Here is a 19,611-nt window from a genome sequence, read left to right on the forward strand (position 1 = left end):
AAAATTTGAGAGAGAGAGGATGATTTATATGTTATTGATCAGTCGAAACACAACGATTCATTACAGGTAACAAAATGCCTTCTCTGGGTTGAAAATTAACCTTGGGATCTCCCTCTCCGCCTGTGAAAATTAGGAAATTTGAGCCAGGCTTGAGAAATTTGCTGAAAAATCAATAAGAAGGGGACCTGTGGCTGAAAATGAAACTGGTTTTTAGCCATTTCAGACTGTTTTCAGAGAAAAGTCCACCAGTGGTAGCACTGGCACAAATATATGCTTCTGCTTTCAATAAAAACTTGTTAATCTAACAAGTTTCTTGGGAGAAAATGGTAAAAATTGCTTGTTTCTTGGAAGAAAATGCTAGAAAAGGGGGAAAAACGCTAAAAATGATTTGTTTCTTTGGGAAAGTGCTAAAAATGAGAGACAAAATGCTAAAAATGGCTTGTTTCTTGGGAGGAAATGCTGAAAATTGGGGAAAAAAATGCTAGAAATGGCTTGTTTCTTGGGGAAAGTGCTGAAAATTGGTTGGATTTAGGGGGAGAACTCCAAAAAACACTGTTCAGAGGGAAAAAACATTGGAAATGGGTGAGATGATCAGGAATCTGGTAAAACCGGGCTGGATGTGCTGAAAAACACAGGTTATGAGCCGGTCCGGCGCATCCCCACCGTCACTTCTCCCACGTGCAGCCCTCGGCGCTGTGGCTCTGCGATCTTTCCCCTTCCTGGGGGAGAAAGGACCCGAGTTGGGGTGAAAGGAGGCAGAAACGGGTCCGAAAGGGAGCGGGGACCCCATTAGTTCCTCACCAGCCCCCCCGAACGCCCTGGGGAAGGGTGCGCGAGGGGGTCCGGGCGCCCTTACCGTGACGTAGGTGATCCGCATCTCAGTGGTGGGCATCTCCTGGGGCTTCCACGACCTCCCCAGCACCCGAAACCAGCGCCGGTACTGCTCCATCACCTGCAGACAGCACCCGTGGCCGTGTCCCCGGCATCCCCCGTCCCCCCCGGCTCGCCGCCTGTCCCCCCCCGTACCTGCCGGTTGAGGACGCAGTGCACGAGGAAGATGAAGGCTCCCTGCAGGCTGTTGATGATGGTGAAGATGAAGTCCACCACCTCCCCGCCCTGTGCCTGCAGCAGGCCCAGACCCCACGTGCAGCCCAGGATGCAGACGTGCGCCAGCGCCTTGAACGTCATCAGCCTGCCGGGACACCCGTTTTCCTCGTTTTTCTCCCCAAAACCATCCCAAATGCTCTTCCTCTACAAGCAATGCTTTCCACCGGCGCAAAAACCCACCGGGTGTTTTTTATGGCCGTGACATCGGCATTGAGGGAGGCGAGTCGCTTCTGCAGCGTCCAGAGGGTGATGAGAAAAAACGTCAGATTTATCTGTGCAGAAAGCCAAAAATTATGTATAGAAATTCCACAAGATAGGCCTGGAAATTTGGGATGGAAACAGGTCAACCGTAGGGAAAAAATAAAGCACCAGTGCTACGTGGTGTGACCTCCACCAAGCACACGCAGCCCATGGGACGTAATGTCACCCTTAAACACGCGTGAACTTGCTCTTTTTAGGCAAATCTCTAAAAGTTGCTCAGTTTAGAGTCTGTGGGGGAGGACCCATGGGCACGATCATGAATTTGGGTTGGAAAAGGGGCCAAAAGATACAAAACCCCATCATTAACACACCACAGTGCCACCTCCACCAGGTTCACTGGACATTGCCTTAACGCTGTCCTTAAAGATGGCTAAATTTTCTCTTCTCCCCCCAATTTTTCCCCCTTTTCTGCAGCAAAACACCCACCAGGATGATGACGCAGACGGGGCCGACGAAACTCCAACTGAAGCCTCCCTTCGTGTTCAGCCAGCAGCTAAATGGGCAGAAAATGGGGAAAAACAAAAACAAAAACACCCCGGCCGCCCCGGGGCGGTTTCGGTGGCGTTGAAAACACCCGCACCCAGACGCCGGGGCGTCCTTTTTGGGGGAGAATCCTGCAAAACGCACAGCGTTCTGTGCCGATCCCACCCCTTTGGCTGACCCCAGGGGGGACTCACTGCTCCTTGGCGCCGTAGCCGTCGGGGTGCGTGGCGGCGGAGGCAGCCACCACGATGGCCGGGAGGCCGTAGCCCACGGGGTAGATGTATCTGCGCTTGAAGCGGTTGGCACTGAGGTAGTTGAGGACTCGCAGGTTCCTGACGGTGAGGAAGAGGTGCAAACCCTCCAGGAGCATCCAGGAGAAGGAGGCGAGGAAGAAGTAGTGGAGGAAGCCGGCGACGATCTTGCACAGCAGCTGGGTGGGGGGGACACCGAGGCCGCGGTTGGCTCCGGGTTGGCTTTGGTGTCACCACGGGAGGTGGTGGCGTCTCCAGCCCTCGGAGATGTTCCAAACGCCCCGTTGTGGCCTCGAACCTCGAGGGCTTTGAGTTCAGGGTGGACCAGAGACTTCCAAAGGTCTTCTCCGTCCTAAGCTCGGCTGTAATTCGAGCGGCTGCACCCTCCCAGAGGAGGAAGGGACCCAACAGCCTCAAGGAACCCCGAGTGGGTGGACCTGCCTTGAGTTCAGGGGTGATCTGGAGGCTTCCAGACATCCTGCTCAGCCTCGGTTATCCTAATTCAGGTGCTCTCACAGCAAGAAGGGAACCAAGGACCGAGGGGAGCCTCAACTAGTGGGACCTGCTTTGAGACGGGGTTGGACTGCAGGTCTCCAGACCTTCTTCAAACCTTTCCTACACCATAACTTGAGATGCTCAAGGAGATCCTGGGGAGACCCCAAGATGCTCAAGGAGACATCAAGGAACCCTCAAATACCCCAAGATGCTCAAGGAGATCTTGAGGAGCCCGTGGAGAACCCAGGATGCTCAAGGAGACCCCCAAGATGCTCTAGGAGACCCTAAGAAGACCCCCAGATGCTTGAGGAGACCCCAAGGAGCCATTACCTTCTTGGTGGTGAGGTGCTCGGCCACGAGGAAGAGGAGGTCAGCGATGAAGAGGCAGATGCTGAGCTGCAGGTGGAGGGAGATGCTGACGCTCCAGAGCGAGCGGCACAGGACGAAGGTGACGATGGTGAGGAAGAGGCAGAGCAGCGACACCGACAGCCCCACGCAGCTCACCACCCGCAGCGCGTAGCTCTCGTTCTCCTGCAATGACATCACCCGTGACGTCACACGTGTGACATCACGCCTGTCCCATCCAAGCTCAACTGCTGGGCGAGGAGAGAATGTGAAACGGCGCGGGCGGAATACGCGGGGCCTCACTTTGTCTTGGATGGCCATGGTGATGGCGAAGCTGGAGAAATGGTTGCAGGCGCAGATGGAGCTCCAGTTGTCCCCGCCGATGCGATCGCAGCCCTCCTGTGTCCACTGCCCCTTGTAGTTATTCAGCTTCCAGGACACGCAGAACGCCTCCTTGCCTTCCTGCAGCGACTGCGGAGCACGGCCCCCCTCGAGGTTTCAGCCCCTTGTAGGGTCGGTGTTGCCCCTTCCTACCTTCGGGTGCCAACGGGGACAGGGACGTGCCGAGCCTCGGCTTGGGGAGGCGCCGACCCTGAATTTTCATGAGATCTGAATCTGGGGATGCACCAAGTCTGAATTTACACTGGGGCAGGGCTGCACCAGATCAGGATTTGCACCACATGCCAATTTGCACCAGGAAAGAGACCCACCAAATCCGAATTAGCGCCAGGGCAGGAATGCACCGGTCCTGAATTTGCGCTGGATCTGGGTTTGCAACAGGGCGGTGTTTACTGAAGTGAGTTGCATGAAATGCAAATTTGCATCAGGGTGGGGACGCACAGACCCAAAATTGCAGAGGATCCATATTTGCATAGAGGACGGGCATGCACTGAGGCTGAGTTTGCACCAGGAAGGGCATGCACCAGCCTGAAATTTGCACCAGGACGGGGGTGCATCGCCCCGAATTTGCATGGAATCCAGATTTGCAGCAGAAGGGGGATGCACCGGGTCTGGGTTTGTGCTGGATCCAAATTTGCATCGTGACAGGGATGCACAGAGTCCAAATTCACACCGGGCTGGGGATTTGCACCAACCCCGGATCTACGCTGGATCTGAATTTGCACCAGGACGGGGCTGCACCGACCCTGAATTCACCTCAAACTGCACCGAAGCCGCGCTCCGAACTTGCACCACTGCAACGCCCCTGCTGCAACAGGTCCTGCCGTGCAATCCCTGGGAAAATCCCCACCCGGCGCCCCCCAGCAGCACCCCGGGGCCCCCCAGCGCCCACCTCGTTGTGCTGCAGGGTGATAGTGAAGTTGTTGGAGAAGGTGATGGAGGAGATGGTTTCGTTGTCTTTCCCCACGGTGCCGCCGACTATGCGGGAGTTGAGATCCCCCTTGGGCAGCTCTGCGACGACCTTCAGCACGTCCTCCAAACCCTTGTAGACGATGAAGGCCACCGCAACCGTGCCTGCGCAGAGAGATGGGTCAAAACCACCCCAAAATGGCAAATGTAGGCTTCTTGAGCTTCCATTCCCGCCATGCAATGGCCCTACCTTTTGGCATTATGCTGCAGTTGATGTTCAGCTTCTCCTTCTCCACGTTCAGCTCCAGTTCCGTCCCCCCAATTAGGCAGTCATCATTCACTGGCTCTGTCTTGGCCTCTGATTTGGGGAAAAAAAAAAAAAAAAAAAAAAAAAAAAAAGGCATTTTGGGTCTTTTGCCTGCCCTGAGCACCACCGTGCTCTTGCAGACTCCAGGGAACGGGTACGAGCGAAACGCCAACCCGGCTCTCAGGGCATTGCGATGCCCCGAAACCTTTTGGGGGTGCTGCGGGGGGGTTTGGGGGAGCATCGTGGGCACCCGTGGGTGCTGGGGAGGGGGGAGGCATACGCATGATGCTGGTGCTCAGCTCCCGAAAGCCGCCGCGGGCAGCCTGCAGCACGATGGCTTCTGTGCTCTGCATCAGCAGCGCGGCCGACTTGGCTCCGTGCTGGGTGCCCTGCTCCTTCCTCACCACGCTCTGCAGCTCGCTCAGCACGTCCTGGGGGGCACGGGGGGGGACACGGGGGGAGAGATGTGTGTAGGGGATGGAGGGGTGCAGGGGTCGGACACCCCGCTGCCCCCCCGTGTCACCTGCAGCGTTTTCTCCGTGATGTTGGCACAGGTTTCATTCGGGCCCTTGGTGCCGTTCAGCAGCTTGGTGCAAATCGGGAAGCCCTGGGGGGGGGGGGACACACACAGGGGGGGCAGTGACATGGACCTGCACCCCACAGGCACGTCTGTCCGTCTGTCCGTCCATCCCTGCCTCACCACCCACCCCAGGACCCTCTGTCTCTGTTCATCCGTCCCTCCCTTCATCCACACCCCCCTCTTTTGCCCCAAACCCCTCTTTTTCCCCCCAAACCCCTCTTTCCCCCCCCCCCCCCCCCCCACCTTCTTCCCCTCGCAGAGTTTCTTGACCGGCTCCAGGTTGGTGACGTCGCAGGCCTCTGTAGGGCAAGGGGGGGGCGGTCACGTTTTGGGGAAAAAAAGAGGTTAAAGGGTTATGGGGTGGGGAAAGGAAGGGGGTCACGGTTTGGGGGGAGGGGTGGAGGGGCTGCTCTCAGGAATCTCCCAAATGGGGGAAAAAAAAAAAAAAAAGAGAGGTTATGGGGAGGGAAAAGGGTGAAAAAAGGGGAAATGGAATATAAAAAAGGGGGGAATGGTGAAAGTGTTGGCCCCGTTACCTTGGCAGACGATGGAGGAGTTTTGGATGGTGCGGATCATTTTGGGGGGGCATTCACAGACGACGGAGGAATTTTTGGTGGAGCGGATGGTGCCGGGGGGGCACTCGCAGACAATGGAGGAGTTTTGGATGGTGCGGATCATGCCGGGGGGGCACCCGCAGACGATGGCGGATTTTTGGGTGATGCGGATGGTGCCGGGGGGGCACTCGCAGACAACGGAGGAGTTTTGGATGGTGCGGATCAAGCCGGGGGGGCACCCACAGACCCAGGGCTCCCGCCCCGGCTGCCCCCTCCTCGCCGCAGGGAGCCCCAGGCAGCAGCTGCTGGCGGAGCAGGACTGGGTGTCACACTGCACTGCGGGGGACATCGGGGGGGGGGCATTGAGAGGGGTCCCAAGCCTCCCCCCCCTCCCCAAAAGGATGAGGAGAGGACCCGGGACTGAGCCCCCCCCCATCCCCATAACTCACGGGTGAGCATTGTGCCGGCAGCAGCGTGGAGGAGGCTCAGGAGGCAGCACAGTGCTGGAGGGGGGAAGATTGGGGGGGTGTCAGTGCTCTGTGACCCTCCCCATAGGGTTCCCAACTCATTTGGGAGACTCCAAATCCCCCTTTTCCTAAGCACGCCCCCTTCCCGCTTTTTGGGTTCAGCCCCCCTGCACCAGAGCTCCAAATTCCCTTTTGAGGCTCAAAACTTTCTTTTTGGGGCTCTCCCCACCCCTCCTTTTTTTTTGGGGGGGAGCTAAATGACCCCCTTCTGGGGGCTAAATACCCCCTCAAGTCTCAACCCCCCTTTTGGGGTCTCAAACCCTTCTTTTTGTGTCTCAACTCCCCCATTTGGGGAGTCCAAACACCTCATCAGGGCTCAAACCCCACATTTTGGGACTCACCCCCCCCCCCCTTCAAAAATAAAAACCTCCTTTTTGGGGCTCAAAGACTTCTTTTTGGGGCTCAACACTTCCTATCATGGCTCAAAACCTCCTTCCTGGGGCTCAAAGCCTCCTATCACAAACCAAAATCTCCTTTTTGGGGCTGAACACTCCCCTTTTGGGGCTCAACCCTTCCCATACGAGCTCTGCCCTACCCATTTTGGGGCTAAACATCCCCTTTTCTGGGCTCACATTCTCCTCCACCTATCTCACCCCCCTCTTTTGGGTCTCAATCCCTTCTTTTGGGGGCGTCAAACCCTACTTTTGGGGCCAAATACCCCCTCTATGGGCCCAAATGCCCCCCTCATCATGGCTCAAAACCCCCTTTTTGCCTCATTCTTCCCCATCCCAACTCAGCCCTCACCTTTGGGGTTAAAAACACCCTTTCTGGGCTTGATTCCCCCCCCACCTCCCCAGTCAGGTCTCAAAATCCCCTTTTGGGTCTCAAACCTTTCTTTTGGGGGATGAAAGCCTCCTTTTGGGGCTCATCCCTCCCCATTGGAGCTCCAACCCCCCCACTGGGGCTAAAAACCTTACTTTTGGGGGCTAAAATCCTTCCTTTTTAAGGTCATCCCACCCGCATCAGATCTCACCACCCCCTTTCTCAGGGCTCAAAACCCCCCTTTTTGGGTTCAACCACATCCCTTCCCAGGCTCGAAGCCACCCTTTTGGGGACAAACCCCTCCATTTGGTACCCGATGCCCCCCCCCCCCCCAGCCTCCTCACAGGATTCAAAAATCCCCATTTTGCAGCGATTTCAATTTGGGCCGTTCCCTGCTACAGCCCTGACCGGCTTCCGCCCCTGCCTCAGTTTCCCCTTTTCCCATTCCCCTCCGTTTCAACCCAAATCCGTGCCCGGGTGGGGGGGCGGGCATGACTCACCCCGGAGGCAGGCGGCGAGGTGGGGGGACCCCATGACAAGTGTTGGGGACGCGGTGGCACCGCGGCACCGGTGGCAGAGAGGAAGCAGCACTGGACGGCCCTAAAACCACCGTTCGGCCCCAAAACCGCTTCCCACCCCCTTCCATCCCCCCGCCTCGCTGTGGGCTGAGGCCTGAGGCCGCTCGTGACACCTCGGGGCAGTGACGAGGCTCCCCCCCACGGACACTTGGGGTCCTGGTTCCCACTGGGACACTCGGGTCCCCTCCCAGTGCCCGTGACCCCATAACCTTGCCCTCGTCTGGATGCCCGAGGCTCTTTCTAGTGACAGCGACCCCATAACCACATCCTCCTGACCCCATAACAATGTCCTTGTCCCCTGCCCCAACCCCTGGGTCCCTTCCTAGTGACCGTGACCCCATAACCTCGTCCTTCCTGGACATGCAGTTCCCTCCCTAGTCACTGACTCCATAACCACATCCTCCTGACCCCATAACCACATCCTTGTCCCCTACCCAGACGCCTGGGTCCCTTCCTAGTGACAAGGACCCCGTAACTTCATCCTTGCCATAAATACCTGGGTCCCTCCCCAGTGACTGTGACCCCATAAGCACATCCTCATGACCCCACAACCACATCCTTGTCCCCTCCCAGATGCCTGGGTCCCTTCCCAGTGACAATGGCCCCACAAACTCATCCTTGCCATGACACCTGGGTCCGTTCCTAGTGACGACCCCATAACCACATCCTCGTGACCCCATAACCACATCCTCATCCTTGTTTATTGCCCCTCCTGGGTTGGAGGAGGCATAAATTAATCGGGGTGGGGTGGGAGGGGGGGTGGCGGGGGGGATACAGGGACCTCCAGGGGGTGGGGGGGGGGGGGGGACTGGACATGGGATCGGGGTGGGGGACATGAGGTTGGGGACAGGACTGGGGGATCCCGCGGTCAGCAGTACTCCGAGTAATCCTCCTCCACGTAGTTCGCGGGGAACCAGCCGACCTGGGGGAGCAAGGACACAAAGAGGGGGGATGTGAGGACCTCGGAGGGGTCCCGGGGGGGGTCCTGGGGGGCTCAAGGGGCCGTACCCGCCCGTAGATCTCCCCTTTCCACCAGCCCGGGTGGCCTTTCTTGCTGAGGACGCGGATCACGTCGCCCTCGCGCAGCGTCAGCTCTGTCCGGTCGCGGGCGCAGAAGTCGTAGCGAGCCTTGGCCGAGCCGAAACTGCGCACGGCCCCTGGGGGGGGGGACGGGGACGACGGTGAGACCCCCCCCCGGGCCACCTCCCGTCCCTGGCACCTGTCTCCACCACCACCATCACGTCCATCTCACCACCATGAGCCCACCACCTCCATCCCAACACCACCCATCCCATCCCACCACCATGGGGGACCTCACCCCACCCATCCCACCGCCACCCCCTCCGCCCCAACCCACCCCCCCAGGCCCTACCGGGCGGCCGGGGCCCAGCCCGGCTCTCGGGTTCCTTGAAGGGCACCAGCAGGGCCGTGTCGAGCGCCTTGAAGCAGTCTTTGAGCGAGTTGCGCTGGTAGAACTCCACCAGCTCCTGCAGACGACACGGGCCAAAGGGGTCACCATGAGCCCCCCCAGCCCCAACGGGGGTCCCCCAGGCAGCGGGGTTGGGGTTTGGGGGGCTCCAACACCCACCACCAGCCCCTTGAAGGCCTTCTTCTCAGTGAGGCGGTAGAGCCCCTCCGCCGTCATCACCTTGATGTGCTTCACCTCCGTGCGGTACCTGGGTGTAGGGACATCAGGGGGGGCTGAGCTGGTGACCCCCTTGTCCCACCCCCCCCCAAACCCCAGGGGTGGTCCCCGGGGGTGTCCTCGGCCCCTACTTGATGCTGATGGCGAATTCACCGGCGTCCTTCACCCGCTGCCGCACCAGGAAGGCGCCGTCCGAGCGGGGCGTCAGGATCTGCTCGGCTTCCCCCCGCTCCATGGGACCTGCGTACCTGGGGTGGGATGGGGTGGGGGTCCTGAGCCCCCCCAAAACAGCACCCCCCACTTTCTGGGGTGAGCTGGGGGCTACAGGACAGCCCTGGGGATCTGGGGGCTCCCAGGAAGGATGGAGGCATCAAGGGGGAGGTTGGGGGTTATGGGATTTGTGGGGCCTCCAGAGGAGGATTTAGGGGACCCCAACACTGACCAGAGGTAGACGGAGAGATCCGGCAGTGGTGTCTGTGGGAAAGAGGCAGAGATTGGGGTCAAAGAGGGGGACAGAGGGTGACTCCCCTGAGACCCACCCCCCATATCCCACAGACCCCTCCCTCTCCCTCCAAATCCCAAGACACCCCAAAAATTTTGGGGATGTCCTCACAGTGCCCAGCCCTTGGGGCTCCTTGGAGCCATTTTGGGGTCTCTCAGGGGGTTTTGGGGTCCCCGTACTCACGCAGATGAAGGGTCTGACGGCGGCACAGGGGAACCAGCCCACATCGCCATTGACCACGTTCCTGCCCTGGGGACAAAGGATCACGGTGCTGGGGGGGCCCACGGGGGTCCCCTGGCCCCATAACGGGGTCTGTCCCCCTTGGGGGGGATCTGGGGTGGCTGCGGGAGCCTGGGGTATCTACATCACAGGGGTCCACCATGGCCATGAGGGTCCAACCCCATGGTGGGGGGGTTCAGCAGAGCTGGGGGGGGGGGGGCATCCTAGCAGTGGGGGGGTCGTGCCCAACCCCATAAGCATCCAGTCCAACCACAGCTCCCCAGCTCATCAGTGGGATCTCGTCTGGCCCATGGTGGACACAGGAGGCTCTGGATTCACCCCGTGGGTCCAGCACGGATTTGGGGGGCTGCCCCTCCCCACTATTGCCCACGGCGGGGTCTGTCCCCACCTTTGGGGTCAGCCCTACCATGGCCATTGGGGTCCCGCCATGGCCTTTGGGGTCCCGCCATGGTGACCCCGTCCCCAGAGGGTCCCCACCTGCCACCAGAGCTGCTCGGCCTCGGCCACGGTGACCTCCACGATGTCCCCAGGGCTGAGCCGCAGGGCAGGACCCACGGCCCCCGGTGGCGGGGGCACCCCCCCATAGTGCTGGGTCGCCTCCATCTTGGGCAGCCCTGGGGGAATGACAGCACACGGTGACTTTGGGGGGGGACAGGGACACCCCCTCGACCCCCAAACACGAGGACCCAGACGTCCAAGGCACCCCCCAGCTCGGACTCACCCAGGTCTCCCCGTTTCTTCTCGGGGCCCGGCCGCTGCGACTTGTTCTGGGGACCAGCGAGACCCCGATGAGCTCCAGGGGGTGACAGCACCACCAGGACCTCCCCGCTCCCACATCTGGGGCGTTTCAGCCCCTTTTCCCCCATTTCACTGTTACCTTTCTAGTTCCAGAGCTCGAATCTGGGACAGGAGAAGAGGAATTGTTCATTAGTGGGGAATAGTTAACGCTTGCCCCGATTAACGCTTGGTGCTAATTAGGTTCCTGGGGGTGGTGGTCCTCATTAGGGTACTCCACAACGTCTACCTCCGCCTGGGCTCCCGTAACGCCCTCCTCCACCCATTTATCCCACCAAGTCCTGCTCCGCCTTGGCCGTGTTGTATCCCGCAGTGCCCCCGTCCCTGTCCCGTGATGTCCTGCTCCCTCACCCCACAGCATCCCGCATCCCCCATCCCATAACGTCCCAGTCCCCTGTCCTATAACATCCCACTCCCCGTCCCATAATGCCCCCCTCCCCGTCCCACGAAGCCCCCACTGCCCCATTTCCCCTCTCACCAGCGCCGGCCCTGCCGCAGGTCCCCAGCCGCCCCAGACACTCCTTGTGCGCGGGGGCCCGGCACCGGCTGCAGCGGTACCCCTGGTAGAACGTGCCCCTGGGGGGTCACCAGGACACGGGGGGGGACACAGTCAGCTCATGGGGACGCCCCTTGGCCCACCAACCTCACCCACCCGGGCTTGGTCCAGTCCTGGGCCCACCTTGGCCTTGGAGGCTGCCAATCCTTGACCCATCGGGTCCTTGGCCAACGTTGGCGTTGACCCAACCAGAAGCGACCCGCCGTGGTCTCAGCCCGCCGTGGTCTTCACCCACCGTGGCCTCGGCTCAACCAGGATTTGACCCCCCCAGGCCTTGACTCACCCCGGTCTTGCCCCACCTGGGACCCGACCCAGTCCTTGACCCACCTTGGCCTTGACCCATGAAGACCTCGCCACCTCCAACCGCCTCCCCGGGGCCTCCCCCTTCCTCCGAGCCCCCCACCCGCCCCGTTTCCCACTCCGTGGGGGGATGTGGGGACACAATTCTGGTCGCCCACCTCAGCAACATCTGGCAGGCCTTGCAGGACGTGGTGTCCTCGAAGGAGAACATCTGGAAGTCGTGCCCGTCCGCCAGCGCGTGCTCGGGGAAGATGTTGGAGCTGGAGAGAGATGGGGAGGGGGAGGATATGGGTCTAGTGGGGCAAATCCGTGCCCCTCGAGGCCACCCGACCCCCCTGGGGGTTCAGGTCGCCCCCGTCCCGAGGTGTGGGGGCACCTACAGGGCCATCTCGAACTGCTCCAGCCACTTCTTCTTCAGCTCGCGCGTCTTGAAGAAGAGCTCGTAGCCCTGCAGCCCGGCCGTGTCGATGAGCAGGAAGGTGTGGGTCCACTGCGGGCACGGGGGGAGGCCGTCGGTGCCCAGGACCACCAGACCGGGGCATTTGGGGCCACCAGAGCTGGGTGTTTGGGGCCACCGAGGCCCTGGGCGCTTGGGTTCTCTGGGAGGACACCGAGGTTCCTTGGGGATTTGGGCCCACCAAGGACCTGAACTCTTGGGTCCACCAGACACGGACACCCTGTAGGGTCCCAGATTTTGGGGTTCACCGGACCCGGACACCTTAGCAAGAAGACATCTGGGGCCACCAAGCACCCGGCCACCCGTTTTTTTGGGGGACAGCCGGGTGTCGTGGTACCTTCTTGCCGTCACGGGGGCCGAGGCCACCGTCCCGCAGTTGGTGGCTCTGCAGGTCCACGACTTCTTTGGCCTCGTAGGAGTCCCCCCGGCGCTTGCAGATGATCAGGGCCTTGTCCAGGAGGAAGCCGTACCTGGGGACGGGGACAGGGGTGGCACCGGGTCCCCCCAGAGCCCCTCGTGCCCCAGGATGTCCCCACCCTGCCCTGGAGTGGCTCCCGTTCTGTGCCCTGCTCTGGGGACAAGGGTATCCCCAGGGTGTCCCTGTGTCCCTATTTTCCGATGTCCCCATTGCGTCCCTGTGCTGTCCTGGTGTCCCCATGGTGTCCCCGTGATGTCCCCGTGGTGTCCCTGCAGTGATCTCACAGAGTCCCCAAACCCTCATGGGTGTCCCCAAGGTGTCCTGGTGGTGTCCCCAGGGGTGTCCCCATGCTCCTGTTTCCACCAACGATGTCCCTCTTGGTGTCCCCATGGTGTCCCCATGTTCTCGTGGTGTCCCCGTGGTGTCCCCACGGTGTCCCCGCGCCCCGTCCCACCTGTCCACCTTGGAGCGCCGCTCAGTGCTGGACACCTTCAGCTCCCCGTCGATCTTGGGGCGCCCGAACTGCGCCAGGGACTGCGGCTGGGGGAGGGACACCGGAGGGGACATCACTGGGGGGCACTGGGGGGGTCCCAGGTGGGCCCCACCGCATCGTGGAGGCAAAGCTGAACACTCAGAAGGACCAGGAGGGGCTGGGGGTGCCGGGGGGGGGGTGTGCCAGGGGAATTTGGGGTGCCATAGAGGGGTCAGGGGGTGCTGGGGGGGTCAGGGGGTGCTGGGGGGGTCCCCACCATGTTGTGGAGGCAGAGCTGGACGCTGGTGAGCTGCTTCAGGGTCTCGTTGTCCCGTTTGACCTCGTTCACGCACTGTGCCAGGTCCTGGGGGGGCACCAGTCAGACACCCCTGCACCCCCCGGGACCTCCAAGACCCCCCTCCGAGATCCCCAAAATCCCCCCAGGAGCCCCTCACACCCCAAGACCCCCCCAGAACCTCTCCAAGAGCCTCCAGAACCCCTTTGAGACCCCCCCCCCGGACCTCCCAGCATCGCCCAGACCCTCCAGGACCCCCCCAGACCCCTCAGAACCCCTCAATGCCCCCCCAGGACCCCCCCAGGACCCCCGGCCCCCACCCTCATGGCATCCAGGGCCGCCCGCAGCCTCTCCCTCTCGGCCGGCTCCGGCGTCAGCTTCACCAGCTCCTAAAGGGATGGGGGGGGGGACGGACAGGGCTGGGTCACGGGTGTGTCCCCCCTCCCAAGGGACTCGGCTGTGCCCCCAGGGGACCCAGGCGTCCCCTTGGATGGGACACAGGTGTCCAGGTGTCCGTCCCCCCCCCCTCAAGTTATCCAGATGTACCCCAAGGGACCCAGGTGTCCCCAGTTGTCCCCCACCCCAAGAGATCCTTTGATCCCAAGGGACCCTGGTGTCCCCCACCCCAAGGGACCCAGGTGTCCCCCAAAGGACCCGGGTGTCCCTGGGGGTGTCCCCGGCGAGCAGACCTGCAGCAGGAGGTGGTACTTGAGCACCCGCTGCATCGGCACCATCAGCAGGTCCCGCAGCGAGAAGCGCCCGTTGTTGGCTCGCTGGGAGCACTCCTGGGGGGGGCACGGGGGGGGCACGGGGTCACGAGGGGTCACAGAAGGTCAGGGGGTGGCCAGGAGGTCATGGGGGGTCAAGGGAGGGGTTAGAGGGGTCATGGGGTTTAGAGTTGGGGGGGGTTATGGTGTAATGGGGGGGGAAGGTGGCCAAGGGGGGCTGGGGGGTGTCCCATGGGGTTATCGGGGGTCACAAGGGATGGGGGGTACCTGGGGGTCACAGGGGGCCTGGGGGAGTCCGAGGTGGGATGGGGGGGGGTCAGAGAGACCAGGGGGGGCTCAAAGGGGATTGGAGTGGGGGGTCACAGGGGTCTTGAGAGACTGGGGGGGGTCCCAAGGGGAGGGGATCCTGGTGCCATGGGGGGACAGGGGGCTGTGTGGAGATAGAGGAGGTCCTGGGGGGGGTCAGGGGGTCCTGGGGGGGGTCAGAGGGTCCTGGGGAAGGGTCAGGGGGTGCAGGGGGGATTTGGGGGGGGGTCTCGCACCCACCTGCAGCTTCATGCGGAGGTCGGTGCCGGTTGCCAGCTGGTCCAGGCGCCGGGCGGCCGCCTCCACCTGGCTGCAGTAGCGGCCGTAGAGCAGGAACCTGCCGGGCCCAAAAGCGGCCAAATTCACCCCAAAACCCACCCAAAACGTAGCCAGAACCCAGCCAACGCCCCGAGTTGGAACCAAAATGGATGAAGTTGGACCCAAACTGTGGGGAATTGTGTCCAAGGTGGAACCCTGATGGAGATGAAATTGGGCTCGAAAATCAGACCCCAAATGGGCAGAACTGGACCCAAAATGGACCTGAAATTGGACCCTAAATGGGTGGAATTAGACCCAAAATGGTCCTGATGCTGGACCTGAAATCAGACCCAAAACGGGCAGGAATGGACCCAAAGTGGATGGGATGGGACCCAAGGTGGGCTCCCTGTTCCCCAAGGATCCCCCCTTTGTCCCCTAGGACCCCCCCCCATTGTCCCCTAGGACCCCCAGATGCCCTCCAGGATCCCCCAGGACCCTCCCAGGACCCCCCAAATGCCCCCCAGACCCCCCATAGCCCCCCAGGACCCCCCCCAGGACCCCCCTAATGCCCTCAGAACCCCCCCATTATCCCCCAGGCCCCTCTCAGACACCCCAAACCCCCCAGGACGCCCCCCCCCAGCCCCCTCACCTCTCCTTGTAGGCGAGGAAGAGGGGGGGCAGCCCGCGGCCCCCCCCGGGCCCCCCCACTGCCCCCCGCAGCTCCCCCAGGAAGAGCCGGTGCAGCTGCAGCAGCTCCTGCGCAGATGGGGGGGGTCAGTGCCAAAATGGGGACCCCCTTTGGGACCCCCCTACTGGGGTTCCTGGGGGGAGGGGGAGTTACTGGGAGCACTGGGAGGGGTAACTGGGAGTCGCTGCGCCTAATAGGAGCACCGGGAGGTCTGCTGGGAGTACTGGGAGGGGTTGCTGGGGGTTAATGCAGTTACTGGGAGCGTGGGGAAGGGTAACTGGGAGGACTGGGAAGGGTTACTGGGAGGACTGGGAAGGGTTACTGGGAGGACTGGGAAGGGTTACTGGGAGGACTGGGAAGGGTGACTGGGAGCACCTCGATGTTGATGAAGATGCTCTCCAGGTCTTGGGGCTGCAGGAAGTGCTTCAGGGGCCGCAGGAAGTGCTGTGGGCACTGGGCTTACTGGGAGCACTGGGAGGGGGGACTGGGGGCGCTGGGGAAACCTGTCCTTGCACCCCCTTGTCCCCGTGTCCCATCCCCTGCGTAACCACCTCCATCCATGCCCCCCCATAGTCTGTACCCCCCTGTTCCCCTGTCCCCCCCCAAATGTCCCCAAACCCCCCCATTTTCCTCCCCATCCCCCTATTCCCCCGTGTCCCCCCCAAATGTCCCCGCGTCCCCCCCACCCTTTTACGTCCCCATATTTGCTCCCGCGTCCCCACATCCTCCATCCCCCCAAATTGTCCCATACTGCCCCGTGTCCCCCCACACCCCCCCATGTCCCCCACCCCCCCCCGAGCCCCCCACGCCCCCCGTGCCCCCCGTGCCCCCCCCCACCTGGCAGATGGACTCCAGGGTCTCCGTGTACCTCTCCTCCGTCTGCCGCAGCTCCTGGAGGCAGCACAGCCTCCGGTCCACCTCCACCTTCTGCAGGGGGCAGCGGGACACGATGACACCCAGCAATTGGGGGAGGGGGTCCCAGGCACCCATGGGTGGGGGGGGGGGGACGCTCACGGTGGCCGGGGGGGGCTCCACCCGCATCAGGTCCTCGTAGATCTCGTCGCCGTCGTCCCTCTCGGCCTCCACGCAGTCGTAGAGGTCGTCGTCCTCCTCCGCCGTGTCGCTGCGTGGGGACAGCCCGCTACCCCCCGCACCCCAAAACCCCCCCCCCAGGACCCCCACCCCACCCGAATAACCCTAGAAACCACCCCAAAATACCTCTGGGTGCGCACTGAGCGTGTCCCCAGTCCCTATCCAAGTAACCCCGGAGCCCCCAGTGTACCCCCCCCAAGGTCCCCCAGGAATCTCTGGGTCCCAATCACAAACCCCCGGGTACTCTGGAGGCCCCCAAATAACCCCTAAATTGCCCCAATAATTCCTGAAGGACACCAGAGCACCCCCTGAGCCCCCAAGGACACCCCAAAACCCTCCCAAACACACCTCGAATACACCCCAAAGCCCCCAGGACCTCCCAGCGCCCCTTAATACCCCCCTGGCACCCCTAAAAGCCCCTAAGACCCCTTAACATTCCCCATTCTCCCTTAATACCCCCCGAATGCCCCCCGACACCCCCCCAGTGACCCCCAAAGCCCCCCCAGACCCCCCAACCTGCCCCACTCACTCAATGAGGTCCGAGAGGCCGCTGTAGATGTCATCGTCCCCAACGCAGTCCTCGGTGGGGAAGGGTCTGGGGGGGGGATGGGACACAATGTGGGTCCCATGGGGACCACCTGGGGTTGGGGGTCCTGGGGGGGGTCTCCTGCACTCACGTGAAGCCTTTGCTCTGGGCAATGGGGGTCCAGGACAGCGTGGACAGCGTGTCGATCACCTGGGGACAAGGACGGGTCACCGGGGGGGTGGTGGCCGGGTCATTGTGGGGGAGGGGTAGGGGGGTGGCCGGGCACCTGGGGGTCCCCAGATGTGTCCCCAACGCCCCCACCTTGCCGAAGTCCTGGACGTCGAAGAGGTCGAAGGCGCCGAAGAGGCGATGCTTGGGGAGCCCGAACTTGTCGGCGCAGGCGGTCAGGAAGGTGCGGATGTTCCTCAGGCACAGGAACTGCGGGGCCACGCGTCACCGTCACCCCCATTGTCACCCCCATTGTTACCCCCATTGTTACCCCCATTGTCACCTCCACCCCCACGGCCACTGCCACCCCCCCCCAGAACTTTTTCGGCAGCGTTTTGTCACTGCCACGCCATCGTCACCAGTGTCACCCCCGTTGGCCCCATGGCCATGGCCATCAACCTTGTTGTTGTGGCCATGGTCATTGTCACCCCAATGGTCGCTGTCACCATCAACGTCACCCCCATTGTCCCCATCACCTCTGCTGTCACTGTCACCCCCATCGTCACCATCACCCTATTGTTGCCATCACCCCCATTGTCACCATCACCCAATTGTCACCCTATTGTCACCGTCACCCCCACTGTTCCCATCACACCCCCCACCATCACTCCCCCTCACACCACCCCTGTCATTGTCACTGTCCCCATCACCCCCATTGGCCCCAGCACCCCAAAGCCCCCTCCCTGGGGCAATTCTTTCCCCGCTCCCTATTCCCCCCCCCACCTCCCGGTGGTTTCTCGCCTCCGGTCCCACCTGTGACATCTGAGGGCGGGGGCAGATGTCCCGGGGGGGCACGGCGCGGGGCAGGAGGGCGTTGAGGAGGTGGCAGAGCAGGACCCCATCCCGCAGGGCCTGCGCCAGGTCCCACACCTGCCCCCCGGGGCTGCTGGCCCGGTGACCCGCGGGGAGCACCCGCGCCGCCACCAGCCAGCGGGCGCACTGCCGCCACGCCTCCATGGCCCTGGGGGGGCACAGCGCGGAGGGGGGGGCGGTGGGGTCACGTCTGGGGTGGAGGAGATGGAGGTGGGTCCTGGTGGGGTCACGGCTGGGTTGGAGGTAGATCCAGGAGGGGTCACGTCTGGGGAGGAGCTACTATGGTCGAGGTCCAGGTGGGATCGCTTCTAGGGAGGAGCTGGTGGAGACGGGGTCCTGCTGGGACCAGTCCTGGGGAGGAGGCGATGAAGGTGAGGTCCTGCTGGGACCTCTTTTGGGCAGCAGCAGCAGCAAGGACGAGGTTCTGGGGCGCGACCCCTTGCGAAGAGCAGCCGGCGGCGACGGGATCCTGGTGGGACCGATTCTGGAGAGGAGCCCACGGCGCTTGGGGGGTCCTTGCCCCCCCAGAACGCCCACGCCTGGGGAGGAGATGATGGCGCCGGGGCCCCGCGGCGCGGCCGTGGGGAGGAGCAGGAGGCGACCTTCGTCTTCCTACCGCCGCCACCACGTCCGGGGGGGGGACGCCTTCCTTCCCCCTCCGCTCCCACGTCTCGGGGTGGTGGTGGTGATGGGTGGGGGTCCGGTGGTCTCGGGGACCCCCCGCCTGGGGGGGAAGAGGGGTGGCGGGGCCCAACCGAGGCCTTGGGATGGCGGGGGGCCGGAAGGCGTCGGAGCGGGGTGCTGCGCCTGCGCCCCGGTGGGGCCGCGGGGGGTGACGGGAGCGGGCGCCCGGATGTCGGGCTGGGGAGGAACTGGCACCCTTGGGTCCCCGTGGGGCCCCACCGGGACGGCTGGAGGTTGAGGGACCCGGGGGGGGCCCAGATGGATGGGGCGGTGGCCTGGTCCTGGTAATGGTCCATGGGGACCCAGGTGTGGGACACGGTGACCTGTCCTGGTCCATGGGGACCCCCACGGGGGTGAGCGGTGACCCAGGTCCCCCAGGGACTCCGGCGCCCAGGGGATGGTGACCTGGGACCCCCAGGTGTCTGGGGATGGTGACCCAAGACCCCCAGCCCCCCAGGTGTCCCAGGATGGTGACCCAGGCCCCCCAGGGACTCAGGTGCCCAGGGGATGGTGACCTGGGACCCCCAGGGCCCCAAGTGGCTGGGGACAGTGACCCAAGATCCCAAGGACTCCCAGGTGCCCAGGGACAGTGACCCAGGACCCCCCACTCCCCGTCGTGCCCCGTATCCCCCCCGTGTCCCCCCCTCGCTGTCCCTCCCCTTGGCGGTGTCGCAAGGGCCGTGGCCCCCCGCCAGCCACCTTCCCCGAAATGAGGAAGGACCTGGGCCTCCCGGCAGCCCCTCCTTTTTTTTTTGGGGGGGGCACATACATGGGTGACCGGCTGTCCTTCCCCACCCTTATGCCCCCCACGGGGGTGACCCCCACATCTCAGCCTCAAACCCCCCCCCAGCTCCAGCCCCCCACCCAGGTGGACCCTCCCCCACCCTGCTGTGCGTGGGGTGACCCCCCCCATGTCCACGGGGTGCTGGCGTGGGTGGCCCCAGGGTGGTGACGTGGGTGGCCCCGGGCATGTGGGTGTGGGTTACCCATTAACCAGTGGCGCGGACATAAAGGGACCCCCCCGGCCCCACGTCCCCGTCGCTGACCCCC

General features: G+C 62.9%; 2 protein-coding genes across 2 annotated transcripts; both read right to left on the reverse strand.

The window, feature by feature from the left end:
* Positions 1 to 665: 665 nt before the first annotated feature.
* LOC116500047 (adhesion G protein-coupled receptor E3-like) lies at positions 666 to 5,815 on the reverse strand. Its single transcript, XM_032204942.1, has 14 exons — positions 5,674 to 5,815; positions 5,381 to 5,436; positions 5,081 to 5,164; positions 4,838 to 4,988; positions 4,501 to 4,608; positions 4,234 to 4,415; positions 3,246 to 3,413; positions 2,928 to 3,125; positions 2,046 to 2,281; positions 1,795 to 1,861; positions 1,288 to 1,379; positions 1,027 to 1,192; positions 857 to 952; positions 666 to 719 (listed from the first exon to the last, which is right to left on the reverse strand). Exons 1-14 carry the CDS (start codon positions 5,813 to 5,815, stop codon positions 666 to 668), a joined length of 1,800 nt encoding a protein of 599 aa, XP_032060833.1.
* A 2,611-nt stretch (positions 5,816 to 8,426) lies between these two features.
* Positions 8,427 to 18,021, reverse strand: VAV1 (vav guanine nucleotide exchange factor 1). The gene is made up of 27 exons (XM_032205004.1): positions 17,818 to 18,021; positions 17,158 to 17,274; positions 16,988 to 17,046; positions 16,840 to 16,905; positions 16,233 to 16,341; positions 16,056 to 16,142; positions 15,594 to 15,662; positions 15,180 to 15,286; positions 14,513 to 14,609; positions 13,928 to 14,023; positions 13,559 to 13,627; positions 13,221 to 13,307; positions 12,926 to 13,011; positions 12,391 to 12,523; positions 11,977 to 12,086; positions 11,755 to 11,856; positions 11,219 to 11,316; positions 10,823 to 10,845; positions 10,667 to 10,712; positions 10,423 to 10,559; positions 9,889 to 9,954; positions 9,646 to 9,677; positions 9,335 to 9,451; positions 9,147 to 9,234; positions 8,931 to 9,045; positions 8,567 to 8,715; positions 8,427 to 8,480 (listed from the first exon to the last, which is right to left on the reverse strand). The coding sequence occupies exons 1-27, from the start codon at positions 18,019 to 18,021 to the stop codon at positions 8,427 to 8,429; spliced, it is 2,523 nt and encodes an 840-aa protein (XP_032060895.1).
* Between the last annotated feature and the right edge of the window lie 1,590 nt (positions 18,022 to 19,611).

Source organism: Aythya fuligula, chromosome 30, assembly GCF_009819795.1.
Source record: "Aythya fuligula isolate bAytFul2 chromosome 30, bAytFul2.pri, whole genome shotgun sequence".
Classification (NCBI taxonomy): domain Eukaryota; kingdom Metazoa; phylum Chordata; class Aves; order Anseriformes; family Anatidae; genus Aythya; species Aythya fuligula.